Here is a 19,032-nt window from a genome sequence, read left to right on the forward strand (position 1 = left end):
AGACAAAGCTACCATTCCTCTTTACAAAATCATCATCCAGAGGTCCTAGGTCCACACTCATGCATTCTCCTCTTTGACTCATCCCACTATTTTTCAGATCAGGGGACTGAGATGGCCATGGCAGAAACTTGATTTTGAGTTCAGTAAACCATTTTTGTGTTGATCTGGACATGTGTGGTTCATTGACCTGTGGGATGATCCAAATCATGACCATATCTTGGAGAGACTGAGAGATTTGTTTTGAAGATTTTTCTTGGAGTTCATGATACCATGCACCCAACTGAAGTTCCCAGGGCTATTCGTGACATAGACCCACAATATCACAGACCCTCTGCCATATTTAACATTAGGCACAGTTGTTCTTTTCAGTATAGTCATTGTACACCAACCTTGAGTGTTTGTTGCCAAATATCACAATTTTCATTTCATCTGACAATAGAACGTGATTACAGAAAATGTTCCTGTTGCATGCAGTGACTCCAGCAATGTATATTTGTAATTAAATGACAGGAAATGCTTTTACCTGGCATACCGTACATAATCTATTAGTACAGATGTCACTTTTGAAGATTATTTGGAGACTTGGTGACTCAAAGATCTTTTTTCTGTAACTCTTCAACAATGACCCTTATGGAATTCTTTGCCTCTCTTACCATTCCTGTCACTGTACATGGGGGCAAGATAAACATGGGTCTTTGTTCAAGCAGATTTGTCACATTTGATTGGAACTTTTCAATTATTGTTTTAACTGTAAATATGGGCATTTTTAACTGAGTACCTACTTTTTTTGTAGTCATTGCCTGACTTACGAAGGTCAACACACTTTCCTTTTATTTGAATTGGGTGTTATAGAGGTATTCTTTTTTCTCAGAATAAAATTATTTCAGCAAAAGATGATTTAGATTTTTTGATGATTTTATACCTGTGTTTTGTCAACTTAACCAGAGGTGCCAATAAATGTGGAGAGCACTGCAAGAGATGGCACTGTAATGAAATAAAAAAAAGAATTTGCACAGCTATGTGAAATTTTACAAAAATGTGTTACCCTTTACAATATGAGGTGTTACTAAATGGTTAATTATATATTCAGTATCAGCCATCAGATAACAATAATTAAAGGCTAATATAAGCGATGGCACACGTTTTTTAGGCATTTTATGTCACTTACTGCAAACAGCACCTAACTGTCCTGAATCACTGTAAAACAACGCGATCTCTGTGGACAGCCCAGGCTCTAAGAACGGCAACAAAAGCAACCTGGGCAAACCTAGCCCATGAAAACATAACAAACTGTTCCAGCAAATCACAGACGAGATGCACGTTTAGGAGAGTTACAATTGCACGGGAGCAGCATGGGAGGGAGGGGGAGGAAGTAGCGAGCTAGCTTTCTGCTTTTTTTGAAAGTCAACAGAAGTGACGTTGCCCAGCATCGCTTAAATTAAAAGAAGTGACGTTGCCCAGCATCGCTACAAATAGTTTATAAGACACTCAAAACGCATTGTATGCACTGTGTAAGTTATGCCGTACACAGTGCATACATCGCTGACCAGGGTTGGGTAGTAATGGATTACATGTAATCTGGATTACGTAATCAGATTACAAAAATCAAGTAACTATAATCAGCCCAGATTACAATTAAAAAAATGTCAGATTACAATTACATTGTTGGGGATTACCTGATTACATTTTATCATGCAAACAATGCAACTTTTTTATGATAGCCTAGCTATCTTTTAATTTGACAAGCTTCGGGCTTGCCGGTTCGATCCCCGACCAGTAGAAAAAATGTGGGCAGGGGAAGTGGTTGAGCACTGCTCTCCCATGCCCACATCCACGGCTGAAGTGCCCTTGAGTAAGGCACCTAACCCCTCACTGATCCCCGAGCGCCGCTGTAGCAGACATCTCACTGCTCCGGGTTGGTGTGTGCTTCACTAATTTACAGATTGGGAGACCAAATTTCCCTCACGGGATCAAAAGAGTATCTATACTTACTAACTTATTTACTATTGGGGCAGGTCTCTCAGCACACTGCCTGATCTTTTCCTTCTAATCTTAATGCAGCCTCTTGTTTTAGTGTTTTAGTGTTTTAGCGTTTACTTTGAGAAAGTCACCAGGTCCCCCTGGTTGAAAAACATCCCAAACGAATAATTTTCTCACCCCCACAATTGAAATGGACATGGTGTCATTCAATCTCAGGCCATGTCCCTGGGTCAAAAAAATCCAGCGAAACCTAAATTCATTGTCCAGGTGTGCCCTGCTGAGTTGTGCATGTTTGAAGAATAGTGATCCATGATCACATCCATGATGACTAAGTGATACATTTTGGGATGGGGTGAAAATTTCAACCACCAAAACACCACTGCCAAAGTGGAGAATAGCTATAGAAATGTATTAGTGTGGGGTGTTTTTCAGACAATGGGACCTGGTGACCTCAAAGTAACACTAAAACAAGGGGGCTACATTAAGATTTTTGGAGGAAAAGATCAGTTAATTCACACAGGAATGCTTTACTCAGAGCAAAGAGATTTCTTAGATGTAATGAAATAATAAAGAGAAAAATAGAATGAGAATTCTATCATCAATTCAGTGGTGGTGTATTTTACTTAAGCAACATATTTATTGAAGTAATCTAAAAGTAATACTAAACTAATCAGATTACGTTACATGTTTTTGGTAATCCAACTGATTACGTTACTGATTACAAAAATTGCCATGTAATTTGTAGTCAGTAATGGATTACAAGTAATCTGACCCAATCCTGTACGTGACTTACAAACTAGTTGTATGACCTACGAATGAATATTAAATAGTTAACTAACCCTTTAATAATACCTTGTAAATGGTTTGTTAAAACACCTTATTATTAAGTGGTACTCAAAAACATGCTAATTCCAAATCCATGCAAATTTATTAAGACACTGCGGAACTCTTGTAGACTCTTGTAGTTAAGAGCATTCCTAATTCTCTGCTATCCACCAGCAGAACATCTTTTTTTCCTGTACCCTCTTCCTTTACTTCCCTTTTCACTTTCCTTTCCATTACATTCTACAACTGATATCTTAATACCTAATGTATCTTGCTTAGATTAGTATTTATTAGGCTCACATGTATATTTAATCATGTCACAAGTCCAGTAATCTATGCATTTCAAGGTTTTGATTGTGCTTGGTTGTTGTTGATTAATTGCTATAACTTAATACAATAATGCCGTTTTAAAGAGTATGTGATTGTTAAAACAATCAGGCGTGAACTGTTAATCAATGCTACAGGTAGATTAAAGTCGATATAGGACCACAAATGTCTGCTGATTGTGTTTTTTTCCACTGTTGTCATTAGCCAATCATTGATTAATACATCACTCCGTGCCATGGATTGTCTACCAACAGTTTACCAACCATAATTCAAAAAAGTTGATGTTTTGCTGCATGTCTTGGTGTCGGTTTGTGTTTGTTGTCAGTGCACACCACATTTTTTTGCCGAATGTACTATAATGTGGCACATGAATAAACAGCATTTTTCTTTCAGTTTAAAGAAATTATTTAGGTCTCATGTAAAACAATCAAAACTCCAGCAACTTCTTCCAATAATGGTTTTAATTTAGGTTACATGAAATGCAGTTTTTTATTATGAATTATTCAACATGATACTGTTATGCAGGTTTGATAAGCAGGCACACAACCAGCATAATTTTATACATATATAAAATTTTGCAATGCTACTTGTAACTAGATCAGGGGTGGGCAAACTTTTTGGCTGAAGGGCCACATTGGGTTTCGAAAATTGGCCGGCGGGCCGCACAACAACCCCCCCCCCCCCCCCACGCCACACGCATAAAAAAAATACATTTTTTATAGCCTATAATTTAGTATGAAAAGTATTTGTTTTAAAATATTAATTTCTTAAAAATACTGCTAATTTTATGCTGTTTAACAAATGTATAAATTGTGCACTGTTGCTTTAGGACAGTCACTTTAATTCACGTTTATTTCTCAATGATCTTCTGCCTGCTCCGCTATGGTTAGTGCTGTAGCCTACCTATACGGCTGGGCCCTCTCACAGTTTTTAAATGGTCAGTAGTGGGAACTACTGTTGCCTTCATGATTTCCTTTTAAAACTTTCTTATAAGAAGGAGATATCAATTATCAACAATCACAAGCCAGCTGGAACCTGCGGCTCTCTCTACCTCTCGTGAGTGCAGACGCGTTCCCAATTAAATGGATTGCATAATGTTCACGTTAGATCTGCTGCAAAGGAGATAACTAAGAGTTAACTTAGTTTAACATGATGTTATCTCTATTTAACATGATGTTTTGACATTGACATTGTAAACGTTATCTAAGGAGAGTGAAAAGCAGTTTGCAGTAGAGCTAACCAACGTCGTCTCTATCGCAGGAAAAAAATAGCGAGCAGCCTGATAACTAAATGAAATGCTCGGCGGGCCGGATGAAAGTGCTTGGGGCCACAGTTTGCCCACCCCTGAACTAGATCAATATACTGCAATATCACTGCTTCAAACAATGACATGATCTAAATAAGCCGAGCTGCAATATTTAGAGACATTCATTACACTGAGAAACAGTCAGTACGTTTACATGCACAATTAAGCCAAGCTACAGTTATAGCTCGGCTAGGTGATTTGACTGAATTCATATATGGACACTCTGGGGGATGTAAATTCATGAAAGAAGGTTCAACTTATGAGTATGTAGGTAGTTAGGTTGCTAACTGAACTAAAAAGACTGAAGACAGTGCCAACTGTAGTGTTAGCCAGAGGAAGGCATGCTCAGAGTGCACAGGCCAAATTGAGTCCAATTGATCGTATACATGCATGAGTTATTCAACCGTCTATCGCATTATATCTGGGTTTTTAAGTTTGGCTGAAAGAACTTCAATCGGACTAACATATTTACATGCATGCAAGTCCGGTTTTGGTTGGACTAACACAATAATTCAAGTAAACGTACTGAGTGTTATCAATACCGGACATGTTCATGGTATGCATGAATAATAAGGTACTGCACAGTTCAAAGCAAAGACAAACAAAGACACTAAAGTTGTATTGGTATGTGAGAAAAACTTACATTTGGAAACATAACAAAAAAAATGGTAACACTAATATCAGATTAATAACTTCATTGTTCTTGCTAAGGTTGGTGGGATTCATTTAACAAAGAAGGGGTGGCAAGGTTGTATACAGACCCTTTGTCAGCATTTCCATTCCTGGTTGAACTTTGTTTTACCTTACATGATTCAGTTAGATAAATTGAATTCTGTGTCACACTGTTGATATGAACTTAAAGGATAATTCCGGTAGCACTTTGAGTCCCTTTTCTTATTTGTTTTGGATGAACTAGAGTGGTGAACACCAGAATTTTGACGATGGGTCCTGTCTCGACTTTCTGACTCGTTTTGAATCGCCTTTGACTCTTTCAGAGTGGCTAGCTATGGGCATGCACAATCATGTTCTTAAAACAACCCTTAACGTTGGTTTTCAAAACTGTAACCAAGTGGTTAGTGGTGTTCGTTGATTAGTAAAAACAAATATATCGGCGCAATGTATGATTTCAAGCCATGTAATTTGCTATTCACTAACCACTCAGTGAGTTGCACAGTTTTGAAACAAACGTTAAGGGTTGTTTGTGCATGCCTAAAGCCAGCCACTCTGAAACAGTCAAAAGCGATTCAAAACAAGTCAGAAAGTCGAGACAGGACACATTCTCAAAATTTCGGTGTCTACCACTCTAGTTCATCCAAAACAAACCAGAAAAGGGACTCAAAGGGCTAAATACCGGAATTATCCTTTAAGATATCAGTTGTTCACAATAAACGTTGTACTTTCAAAGGGAATGATAACCTGCATGACCATACTTTACAGCAGACACACGACATAAGCTATCATACAATTTTGTACAGAAGAAATAGTCTACTGGTAACACAAGGTAACTAGCAAGTAACAGAAATGTTGGGTTGAGTTAAGAAATCCGCAATTTGAGGACAGTGGTTGCAACATTACATCATACTACCGAAGCTGAATGTCAATGTGATAGTACCATTGTCTTTTACAAACATTCCATCACCAGAGTTGAACACTTTTTAATGAAAGCCAAATATGGATCATTCTGGACTCTATTTTGGCGGTCAAAAACAAAGCACAAAGTTTATTCTTATCACGACGCAAAGCTTATTCCTATCTTACACTCAAATTTTTCACCATGCGCTTCACTTTTATTAAGCCTTGCGCCCAGGGGTGTGGCAGAAGGTGTGGTCTGGCACATGACCCAAAAATTGCTATCTTACACCCTTTAAAAAAATCATTACGCCACTGACCAAGAAAAACCTGGTCTATAGCGAAAGGCGCATCTAAAGCACAGCTGTGAAGATGCGCTGTCATGAGATGTAAGCAGCCCTTAGCAAGCAGTCCCAAACAACTTCTTTGCAGGATAAATAGCCTTAGGATTTTTATTCAGTCATTCTAACATTATTGGGGTAAATGTTGCTTTTTTCAGACTATGATTTTGATGGTAACCCCTTGTCAGTCAATAGTGAAAGTAATTAACTGTTTATAACTGTTTTGTCGTTGACTATGAGACGACGAAGTTAATTTCACTTTGCCAATAATAGACGAGTGTAGATGTGTGTAGGCTATACTTGGTCTCGCGTGCAAGCAGATTCCTTCAAATGCGCCGCTGACTATTAAAATACTGATGCGCTGTTTAAAGTTGCACTGCTTGCTGTTAAAGGGAATAACAGATGTCATTCTCATTGGTTTAAAGGATGTTACACCCAAAACACACCCATGACTGATTAAGAAACGTAAGAACCGCCTTTTTGTGCCAAGCAACCGTCGTTTGATAACAAAACCACCCTGAATGTGGACTGGACACACCCCTAAATGTATTTAAGCTTTTCACCAGTGACCATACGTTTTAGATCGCCAAGATAGAGCCCTCTATGTTAAATCAGAATCAAGAAAATAGTTGCTGCATCGTCTGAGATTTTGCTCAGAGTTTGTCTACATAATGTTTTAAGTTCCAAAGCTAAGACCTGTCTTCATTCTTAAATATTCTATCTTAAATATTTAAATTTTCAATTCCCAATGTCCCATTCAATTCCCAATTCCCATTTTTGCAGCCTTGATTTTTCATCATTTTTACTATAAAAAATACCTTACCTCCAAAGCCATGTTTAGACATTAATGTCTTAAAAAGTATTATTCCAAGCCTGCCCAAACTTACAAAAACAAGTATATACAGTAGTAACCTGAGTGTATTTTTGCTCTTTTTTCCAAATCTATATGGAATGACCCATATATGACCTCCAACCCAAACACCTCTGCACTAGATACCTGTTTTTTCATGGATCCAGTCCCGCAGTTTAGTTACACGAGTATATACACCAGGCTTATTGCGACGGGCACAACCTTCACCCCAACTCACAATGCCTGATTGGAACCACTTTCCAGCCTCTGAGAGACACACCAAGGGGCCACCCGAGTCTCCCTGTAATGAGGGGGAAAAGAGTTAAACATATTATACAGAAGACATATAGAAAGTCTTTTTTTCTAAATTTATGGTGATTTTAAGGTTGAGGGTGTTCAATAATCTACGGTCACATAGTGTAGATGCATGCATTTGTCTCTCCAAAGTATGTCGTTTTGCAGTTGGACACATAGCTCAGTGCACATCAATTACTTAATCAGAGTTTATGAAATAATATGTCATTTTTTCAGCCAGCGCTACACTCTGGGGGCATGTTCATGAGCCCCCATGTTCATGCCCCTAAAGAGTAGCTCTGTAAATGCCTGGCTTCTTTAGCTGTTTAAGTTTTTAAGTTTACTGGCAAGGACATGAGTCAAACTTCATGTAGTCCTTACCAGGACTGGAGTTAGCTAAGCTACCAATTACTCTATATTAAATGAAGCTTCATTATACACAGAAAGCAAAACACGGCAAAAGTTGTTTATTTCATCAAAATGCCCTGCATATGCCAGGACATTGTGCATGCAAACACGCATGCACACACACACACCTGCAAGTATCATCTCTCTCCTTCACATTTGAGGAGTTTCATTTTGTGTCATGTGTAGGGGTGTCACAATATCGTTTTTAAGTTGAAAATCAATCGAAATGACATCACAATCTCAAACTTCAAAATCAAATGTAGAATCGACGATGCAGCCACACCCCCATGTCACATCCAGCATGCATGCCAAGAGGGAAAAAAACAGACAGCTGAGCCGCTCCAAAGTGCTTCACAATAAAGTGTTTAAGCGCAACAAAGGAATGATTTAAGGCAAAAAGAAAAAAGAAAAGGGCTACAAGACAATGACTGTAGGAGTTAAAATAATGCAAAAAAGAGAACATTTAACACAAGGTAACCAGGAGACACTATGCACTGGCACTTGGCACAAGGAGACACTAATCAAAGGCAAGTGAAAAGAGGTGGGTCTTTAAAGGAGAATTCCGGTGTGATATTGACCTAAAGTGTATTGAAACATGATACCGAGTGTGAACGTATCTCTCATAGCCCATCTCGGCTTGTCCCCTGCACTCCAAAATCTGGCGCTAGTTAGCCGATGCTACCAACAGCTTTTTCAATAGTGGTGCTTCGGCATCGGGCTAGCCATGCAAATAAATCACTGTTTTACACCCATTTACGAGGCTCAATGTATCTCCACACTTCATTGGTAGACTTCCGAGGGCCCTGACATTTAAAACGAGACATTGAGAACTGGAGAAAAGCACTGGTAGTTTACTTACAAGACGATTTATACAGACAGTATCTTCACGAAGTTTAGCATTTGCAGCCATCTTGAATTTAGTCAAGATGTCGACGATAAGTCGAGCAACGAGTAAGAATGAACAGGTATGATAAGGGATCAGATTCCAAAAATAATTCAGTGGAAATGCATGGATTCCAGTTGCTGCTACTGGAAGAAACTGGAATCCATGCATTTCCACTGAATTATTTTTGGAATCTGATCCCTTATCATAACTGTTCATTCTTACTCGTTGCTCGACTTATCGTGACTAAATTCAAGATGGCTGCAAACGCTAAACTTCGTGAAGATACTGTCTGTATAAATCGTCTTGTAAGTAAACTACCAGTGCTTTTTCAAAGTTCTCAATGTCTCGTTTTAAATGTCAGGGCCCTATTCACTACCAATGAAGTGTGGAGATACATTGAGCCTCGTAAATGGGTGTAAAACAGTGATTTATTTGCATGGCTAGCCCGATGCCGAAGCACCACTATTGAAAAAGCTGTTGGTAGCATCGGCTAACTAGCGCCAGATTTTGGAGTGCAGGGGACAAGCCGAGATGGGCTATGAGACATACGTTCACACTCGGTATCATGTTTCAATACACTTTAGGTCAATATCACACCGGAATTCTCCTTTAAATGGGACTTAAAAATATTCAGAGACTGGGCTGCACGGATGTGGAGGGCAGTTCTAAAGTCTGGGGGCTGCCACTGCAAAGGCTCTGTCCCCCTTGTTTTTTTTGCCTGGACCTGGACACTTCCAACAGCAATTGGTCAGCTGACCGTAGTGCTCTGGTGGGGATGTGGTGGTGGAGAAGATCAGACAGGCATGTGGGGGCCAGACCATGGAGGGATTTGTAAACACTCAGTAGAAGTTTAAAGTCAATGTTGTAGCGGATGGGGAACCAGTGGAGCGATGCGAGGACTGGGGTGATATGTTCGCGCTTTTTTGTACAGGTGAGGAGTCGGGCAGCTGAGTTCTGAACCAACTGCAGGCGGCGGAGCTGTGGTTGATCAATGCCAGTGTATAGAGCATTGCAGTAGTCTAGTTGAGATGTTATGAAGGCATGGATGACTATCTCTAGATCACTCTGGTGCAGGTAGGCTTTGGTCTTAGCTAGGGTTCTCAGGTGGAAAAAGCTTTTCCTAACTACTGCACTGACCTGCTGCTCGAACTTGAAGGCACTGTCAAAATTCACGCCCATATTTCTGACAGAAGGCCTGATGTAAGAGGCGAGAGGGCCCAGGGCATCGGTTGAGAAGGCCGGAGAAGTTTTGCCAAAAACAATTATCTCAGTCTTACTCTCATTGAGGTTGAGGAAGTTTGCACCCATCCATGCCTTGAACCCAGCCAGACAGTCAAGCAATGGATGGATGGTATGAGTGTTCACAACTCCAGAATGGTTCAGTCCATGTGGTTGTGTTAATTGTTTGTGACTGCCATGCCTATTTAAGGGCTGGCTCATTTCTTGTTAGAGACTAAGGGCTGTATTTTGGGCTCCAGCGCATGGCGTAAAGCTCGTTATTCACCCACGCAAAGCTTAATTCGGTATTTTGCACGTTTATTTTTTTGCATTAATAACATTGCGACCAGGGGTGTGGCAATTAAAAACCTAGGGAGGGGCCTGGCACGTTGTCTAAAAATCGCTATCATACACCACCTAAACCTGGTCAGAAGTCAATGGCGAGTTGTTCATATGCTATTTTAAGAGCGCATGTCAACAGCAGTGATGGGCAGTAACGCGTTAGAAGTAACGCGTTACTGTAATCCAATTACTTTTTTCAAGTAACGAGTAAAGTAAGGGATTACAATTGCAAAAACAGTAATTAGATTACTTTTACTTTCCTGCAAGCAGCCTGCATTACTGCTTACTAAACCGTGATTTTGCCATAGACAGTAAAAGAATTTGGGATTTTGCCATATGGATTTTGTGACACTAACTCGTGACAATGATGTAGGCTATAGATGCGCGATATAGATGTAAACAACAGACACACATGTGCAAGACATGGAGTGCAGGAGAGAGCTCGAACATGGAGCATTTAATTCATTGCAGTTCAGACATTAAGAAAAAAACATTAACGCTGTACACTCTTCGTGGGAAGAAAAATGTTGTCTAGCGAAAAATTCCACCTCAAATCTGAGCAAGCACCTAGCAAGCCGGCACAGGAATGTGAAACTCATTGAGACACCCCCAGATCCCGACATGACGGCTGCAGCAACAGGTGAAAATAGAGGACGTCGCAGTTCCCTGTAGCCTAAAACTATGTTGTTTTATTCAGTCATTTGAGCAATATTAGGGTAAGTGTTGCTTTTTCCAGCCTATGTTTTCGATGGTAACCCATTGTCCGTCAATAGTGAAAGTAACTGCATATAACTGTCTTCGTTGACTGACATCTTGGTGAAGTTAGTTTCACTTTGCCAATGAGTTCAAATAATAGACGAGTGCAAATGCGTGAAGGCTATGCTAGGTTTTAGTAATGCATGGTTTAAGAATGACTATTTCATACGGTCTCGCAAGCAGCCTCCTTCAAATGCGCCGTTGAATGCCAAAATACCGATGCATTTATTTGACATATCGCGCTTTGCGCCGTTAAAGGGAATGCCAGATGTCATTCTCATTGGTTTAAAATGATGTTACGCCCCAAACACACCCATATGACTGATTAAAAAACCTAGGAACACCTTGTTGCGCCATGCGCTCCACTTTTGATAACGAAACCCCTCCGAATGTGAACTGGACATCCTACTAAATTTGAATAGATTTTTGACAAGTGACGATGCACTTTAGAATGTCATGATAGGGCCCTAAAGGAGGGACCAGGAAGAGATATTTATGCACTGTAAATATTTCAAATAAGAAGTTTAGAAATGTCAGAAGTTCAGATGTTAAAAAGTGCCCCAAAATGAAAAATCATATTGAGGCATTTATATATTTATTATCACTATTATTTATTATCACTATTACAACAAGAACAAACCTGGCAGGCATCCACCCCTCCTCTGAGAAATCCACTGCACATCATTCTTGAGGTGACCTGGCCCTCTGTCACCACATTACACACTGTGTCATTAATTATCTTGACCTCTGCTTTTTGCAGTACTTGGGCAAGGAGTCCTATAAAAAAGTAATACATAAACCCAGGATGGTTTTAATTTCACATACTGTATCCTATATGAGTGAACATGAACTCAAATATCAACTTCACATAATGTTTAGGTTTTATAGCATTCTCAAATATATTTCATGGTTTATGGCTATGTGCCTTTCTTACAAGCCACCCAAACTTTTCATTGTATGGTACACAGTCATCTTCTACAGGATTACTTCACCAAATACACAGAATAAATGCACCTGTTATCCATCTGGCTTGTGTTGCCGAAAATCTGTTGGCTAATAGCTACTTAGCTGAAATATATCCCTAACACCTCAATCCTGTTGCACACCCACAGTCAGGTCCCTCACACCTTGTACCCCTAGTTAATGTTTTACCAAATAATGCTAAAGGGTCCTATATCCTGAAATTACCAGGAGTCTGGCTTGTTCAAATAAGTATGACTTTTATGACCAATTTAAAACATCAGAACATTTCATCCAAATCAATCATAACTGCTATCTAAAATGGCTTGTGCCACAAATGTATCTCTCCCAATCATATTAGCATTTGTCTCAGTATAACTGAGATTGTAAAAATGGAGTGAACTGACCCAATCTCTGGCTCTACACCTCTTAAGTGTACAGGATTGATTGTGAACATGAAAAGAATGACATGGATTCCAGAGACAGAGACGTCTTGACAACTGAAAAACCCCACAATAAACACAAACTGCATCCTGCAAATTTGGCTAATTTTAAGAGTCCAAGAGAAACCTACCTCCTTCTCGTAAGGTTCCCCAGCCTGTAACCCAGCAAGGTGTACCTGCTGAGAAAACATGTGATTTGGCAGGCAGACAGATGGGGTGGATCAGGTTAGTGAACTTCAGTGGCTGCTCTAGTTCTAGCAGAGCAATATCATAATCAAATGTCATAGGATTGTAGTCAGGGTGTGGAATGATGGTCTTCACTTTACGCAGTTGCACATCCTTATCAGTGACCTTGAACTGATCCCGAAGACCACTATATGTCAGCCAATCTCCTGCATTATCATTCCTGTCATGAAGCAGAAAGCCATGAGAGAGCAGTGAAAGACTGGGTAGTTCAGAAAATAACAACTCCTGTGTCCTTTTGGTCCCTTACAACCACAAAGTCTTTCAGGAAATTTGATATGCCTAATATTTTTTTATTTATTTTCTCCCCATACTGTTGATCTCTGATCAATGAAGACACTACATACAGTATAGGTTAGCTACATATTTTAAGAATTCATCATCAGCTTCATGTTGTTTGGTATTGTTCTATAAGTTTAGAGTGACATCCACACTACTCTGTTTTCATCATAATACAGTGTTTTTAAATAGATAGATAGATAGATAGATAGATAGATACAGTAGATAGATAGATAGATAGATAGATAGATAGATAGATAGATAGATAGATACTGTATTGATCCCCAAGGGAAAATTCAAGATAATTCAAGATACGACAATACGATGCATCTACAATGCCATTTCCAATTGCAAGACAGAAATGTTTTTCGACCACACCACTGCCTTCATACATAAATCACAAAACCATACACCTCTGTCAAGTCCAGCATTCCCATCTTACTGTTGCTAGGTCAGACAAACAACGGCCAGGCAGGGGTCGATTCCCATAGAAAAGCCTTGAAAACCTATAGACTTAGTAGGTATTAAAACTTGTAATTCTGATTCTTAGAAATCATAACAAAATACAGTCTAATACAGTCAAGTATGGGTACAGTGCAAAAAATTACCATCACATAAAATCTGAATACTGCTGAAAATTGGGAAATCTTTCCAATATCTGACAACAGTTACTGCCTGGGAGCAATAGACAGTGCTTACGGTTTGTTTAGCATGCCCATTCCTGGTAACACTTTATAATAACTACACACAATTCATCATTTATTAAGCCTTTGTTACTTATTAGTTAATGGTTTGTTCATCATTAGTAATTCATACATAATTTTCCGGTTCCGGCGCCGACGAGGTAGCTCTGTGTCTTTGTGTTTTTCTTACCGTCTTTTGTTTACTTTTTACTTTTTTTACTTCGCAACTTTTTTTTGTTAGTTTTCTTATCTTTTACTGTCTTTATTGTACAGTGGAGTTTAGTTATATGTTTATACTTATACTTATGTTTACCATTTCTGCTGTAAGTGCATGTTGTGTGTGATGTCTGTATGCTACTGAGACCCTTGAATTTCCCCTTGGGGATAAATAAAGTATCTATCCATCTATCTATCTATCTATCTACTGTATCTATCTATCTATCTATTTATCATCAGTAAAGCATTTGTTCACACAGGTATTGTTTGTTCATAGGTTTGTTAATAAGCCTATATCTAAAATATGTTTATACATTATTATTAATACTTAATAAATGATGCAATAATATGTTTTTGATGAAGTAATATTTCCATTATTTAACAGTTGTTACACATTCACTAATGATTAGTTAGGGTGAGGATACATATTTTATAAACCACTTCCTAATTGTTCTATCTATCTGCAGAGACAACTGTTTCAAAATAAATGTCCTCACTACAATAATTCACTATTAAATAATTGAACTATTTAAATTACTCAACTATTTAACTGTTCAGCCATCTCAACTGTCAGTTGTTATTAACTTTGACTCCCACCAACTGTTTCCTCTGCCCACAACTGTTTCAATAGCCCAGGCTACTGGCTCGCATGCCAGCAGCACTCTTGAGGCGTCGGGGAGTGAGGTTTACCAACGTTCCACACGCACAGCTAAGCTAGCTGGCATCCGTTACACCAACAGAGGGTCAATTGTCAACAAGATAAAAAGACAATTCACACAGTTGTAAAATGCAGTTCAATTGCACTAAAAATGCTACCAAAGATGGCAAAATCAGTAAAGCTTGTACTTCGTTTAACCATGTTGCTTTCACTGCCAGCATGTGGAAGTGGAAGTGGGTCATGAAACATTGCAGGGGATTTTTTTATTTTCTTCTGGAAAAGGGGCACCTGGCCATTATCACAAGATCTGAACACAACAAACCAGGGAAGGAAACATCAGACTGACCACGTCCAATCATTAAGGCCCTGTTTACATGACAATGCTCATGGGTGAAAACATCAACACATTTTTATCAGATGTGCCTTTCGGCGTTTTGAGGCTTAAAAACGCAAAAAAGTGAGACCAAGAGAAATGTTAAAAACGCTCCACTGTCACGTTCCCGTCTAAAGGGTAAAAACGCAAAAGTCTGCTCCAATCTGGTAATGGTTGCTCTCATCACGTACACATTTACGTCACAGGCATGCGCCAGTACAGGAAAATAACAACAGAGCTCAGAATTTCACCACATATGCTAAGATCTAGGTTCTATAGGAGTTAGGAATGTTAATTTTGGGCACGTTTTCATGATCCTCAAGCCCTTCTGACTATTCGCCTTATTCACCCAGCGGCCATTACGAGGCTAAGGGGTACACCTGCCATTACACCTCAGACCAGCAGATGGTGGTGGAAATGCACTCCGTTTGCAAACTGCTAAAAAAAACTCACTGAAGAAGAAGAACAGGCCAGTGAACCCTTCTTTTTTTCGGTGAGCTTCTAATGTAAAGAAGCATAGTGTGGATGTAACCTAAATCATGCAAATGGTTAGATAGGTGTTAGCCACAAATCCCAACAACATTAGATAAGCGTTAATCATTGGTGCCTGTCAAATTTAATGGCCCATCAAGCTGTCATTTGAAAGGATAGAGACTGCATTGCAGTGCCTGCAGTTTTAAAAATCTGGGCAATTTTCAGCAAGATTCAGCTGTGTACAGAATACAACTCAATCCTGATGGGACTATGGCATTCAAAGACAGGAGTTTTGAATGTCAGATATACTTTCGAATTACACACTTGACAGAGGCCTAAAATGTTGTATAAAATGGCCTATTTCCGCAACCTGCCAATGGTGACTGACCTCATCTATTTTACTCATTAATGTGGATTTTAACTCACCTGACCTCAAGCACAACAAGTTGAATTCCAGCCCTTTATCCCAATTTAAAAAGAAAAAGAAGACATTGTTACTTACTGGAAGCAGTGGGCAGCAGACAGTAGCCATGTGTTTGATATAATGGAGGCTCCACACACATGTGCATTTGTCCTGAAGTGCAGGCTAACCTGCCAAGGCCACTCTCCAATATCTGCATCTTGCCCACCCACAATGCGGTTATGTTTGTATGGCCGGACTCCGCAGTCTACAACAAAATATCAATGAGTGTCCCTAATTACAGGTTTAGTCTGATTTTAAAACAAGTCAAGTCAAGTTTATTTATATAGCGCATGTCATACACAGAGGTCATTCAATGTGCTTCACATAAACAAAAGCAAACATAATAATAGCAAATAAAAACATAGAAGGGAAATAGTCAAAGAATGGTTTAAAAGGTAAAGATCATAATAAAAAAGAAAACATAAAACGCACAAGGTAAAACAATTTAAAAAATAAAGAATAACTAAAAAGACAAAACTTAAAGACACAAAGTAGAATAATTTAAAGGGACACCAGGCAACGTTTTCGTGTTAATTACTCATCTTCGTAAGTCGGTATATGGTTAAATGACTCATTACAGGCCGATTAAAGACTCTCTCGCCCGCCCCTACTGCCTGTTGGAAGAATATCCCGCTTGCAAGTTCAGTGTATCGTACCCGCCGACCGAAGCAGGATCAGTTTACATCCTGCATCCACAGCACAGAGGCAGGCTAACGAAACGCTAGCCATTGTTGCAAACGTGTGTATAATGGCAGAGCCGGCGAAGAAGCAGCGAAAACCCTTGACGGAAGATGTAAAGAAAAGGAAAAGAGCTTCAGACCGAGCGAGGGGGAGTTTTGTAGAGAAAAAGCATCAGGCTTGCCTGGTGTCCCTTTAAAGGCAGATTCAGAATTTGTAACTCAAAATATTGCAACATATTCTTGTTTGCAGTAACAGCCAAACATTTTAAAAAATGGGGTCGGTAGGTAGGTCAATATTTTTTTTTTTCAAGATAATAAAATAAAATCAATCAATAAAAAAAGTAACATTTTGGTCATGGTGATTACGTAGGTATGAATTTAAACACATTTGCGTATCGTGACGTCACTGACTGTGTCTTCAACCCGTGCCTTCAGGCGCACCATTGCAAACCTCATTCTGATGCAGGTTATATAGACTGCAGGTTATATAGACCAGCCTTTTTCAAACTTCTTTGACCTGAGGCCCGGTCATGGCAGACTTAGGGGTCATTGGGCCCACCTACACATACCCAAACCCACCCCCCATCAAATTATCATTCTCATTATCACAATTATTATTATGCCTATATTGTTATACATGCTCTTTCACTTCAATGTTTTTAAAGTGCTGTTCACAAAAACTTTGTGAAAACATGCACATCAGAGGACTGCTTTGTAAGAATAATTGAATGTAAGAAATAATTATTAGTTGCATTGCTTTTGCATTGTTGCATGATGCTTGCATGAGAAATACTTCTCAAAACAACAGCAATTATATGGGTGCTATTGTTTTGGGATGTTTCCATTATGCAAGCGTCATACACTGGTAGGCAAATGGAGAAGAGATGTTTTTTAATGAAATTTAATTTGAATGCCTGAATGTAAGGATTCAGGAAACACAATACCAGCTTTTGTGTACGGTAAACAGCGGAGCAGATAAGGCATAAATCATTGATCTAGATATCTTTAACAAAAAGACTAAGGCTACAATAGCTTTTGGCCACGTTATATTCAAATTTGACTATAGGCCTACAATACTCAATGTTAGACAGTGTAGGCCTATTATACAGTCTCTGCTCTGTTTCTATTGAAGTTCCAATAATCCACGTTCTATTAAATGTCGTTAAATAAATAACATAATAGCCTTCCAACAGGTTGAAGCGGAGCTTTGCTACCAACATTATCGAGTAGTTTCAGTTTCTCACGCAGACGCGCACACACATGCATTGAATGAATGCTCATACCACTACTTAATTGTATGGCTCCATGTCTAATGACATCGAATTAGAAAGTATTTCCTCCTGATAGCAGAAACATTTGTTTTCTCTTTTCTGTTGGTCCGCGGTTTCTTGATCAACTGCGCAGCAAATTATCAGACAAAGCACCGGGCCTAATTTCATTCCACGGCTCCGCGGACCAGGAGCCTCCACGTTGTGGACCCATAGTTTGAGAAATGCTGGATAGACCACAAAAATTTTTAAATCTTTGACAAGGTCACCGTTAGACTAGAGGGGAGAAGGGATGGGAAAAGATCTGGACACAGTTCTTCCAGAACTTTATGTCAAGTTAAAGTGTTGTCGAGATGTTTGTGTGAATGAAAGGAAGCGTATAGGCCATAGTGTGACATGCGTAAACCAATGGTGTAGATTAGAGTAAAAAAAAGAAATTGGTCGGTCTTACAACAGGCAAGTCGGTCGGACTAAAAGGGGAAAAAAAAAAATATTTGGGTCGGTTCTAAATTGACAGAGTCGGTCGGGTTACGGCAAACAAAAATATTTTTAAGGATGGCCTGTAACACCCACCAACGTAATAACTTCCCACCAACGTAATAACCCACCAATGTAATAAAAATCTGCACAAAATCTGCACATTTTAAACGTAATAATCCTGCCAACGTAATAATTTCCCACCAATGTAGTTGTCAACAATTGTCACCATGTAAACCATCTCATGACCATAAAACATGGACCCCCCCCCCCCCCCCTTTACCATTTACTTATACCTTTACTTATTATTCATCACCTTTACAAGGAGCCATGCAAAGCTACATGGACACCCCTTGTGTTTTTTTGTTATTGTTATTACTTGTCTCAAGTAAAGTATGTAAAACAGTGATTATATCGATAGCTAATGTCATTATAGTGTTATGATCTATCACCCAGAAGATATAATCTTTTCTGATTGGCTGGTAGGGTGGCTATGAAGTGGTAAAAAAGTTAATCAACATTCCATGTCAATGAGTAGAAACACTGCAGCTTTCTTGGCCCCCAGTAAGAGAAGGCATGGGTACATTCACAGCTGCTTGGCCCCCAGAAAAAAGGTGATGAAAATAACTAAAGGTAGAAAGACAATGATATCCTGTGCAGTAATCTGCTTGGCCCACACTAAAGGTGTTGAATGTATGTAAGGTAAAAACACA

General features: G+C 39.2%; 1 protein-coding gene across 1 annotated transcript in view; it reads right to left on the bottom strand.

Moving 5' to 3' along the window:
- Positions 1-7,143: 7,143 nt before the first annotated feature.
- Positions 7,144-19,032, bottom strand: part of zmp:0000001114 (suppressor of tumorigenicity 14 protein homolog) — a 99,872-nt gene continuing 87,983 nt past the window's right edge. The window contains exons 16-19 of the mRNA XM_042107500.1: positions 15,934-16,099; positions 12,637-12,911; positions 11,743-11,879; positions 7,144-7,499 (exon numbers count right to left, since the gene is read on the bottom strand). Of these exons, the coding sequence (XP_041963434.1) occupies positions 7,338-7,499; positions 11,743-11,879; positions 12,637-12,911; positions 15,934-16,099 (740 nt within the window). The 3' untranslated portion in view covers positions 7,144-7,337. The remainder of the gene's footprint in view (positions 7,500-11,742; positions 11,880-12,636; positions 12,912-15,933; positions 16,100-19,032) is intronic.

The sequence above is a fragment of the Alosa sapidissima genome, chromosome 10 (genome assembly GCF_018492685.1).
Source record: "Alosa sapidissima isolate fAloSap1 chromosome 10, fAloSap1.pri, whole genome shotgun sequence".
Lineage (NCBI taxonomy): Eukaryota > Metazoa > Chordata > Actinopteri > Clupeiformes > Clupeidae > Alosa > Alosa sapidissima.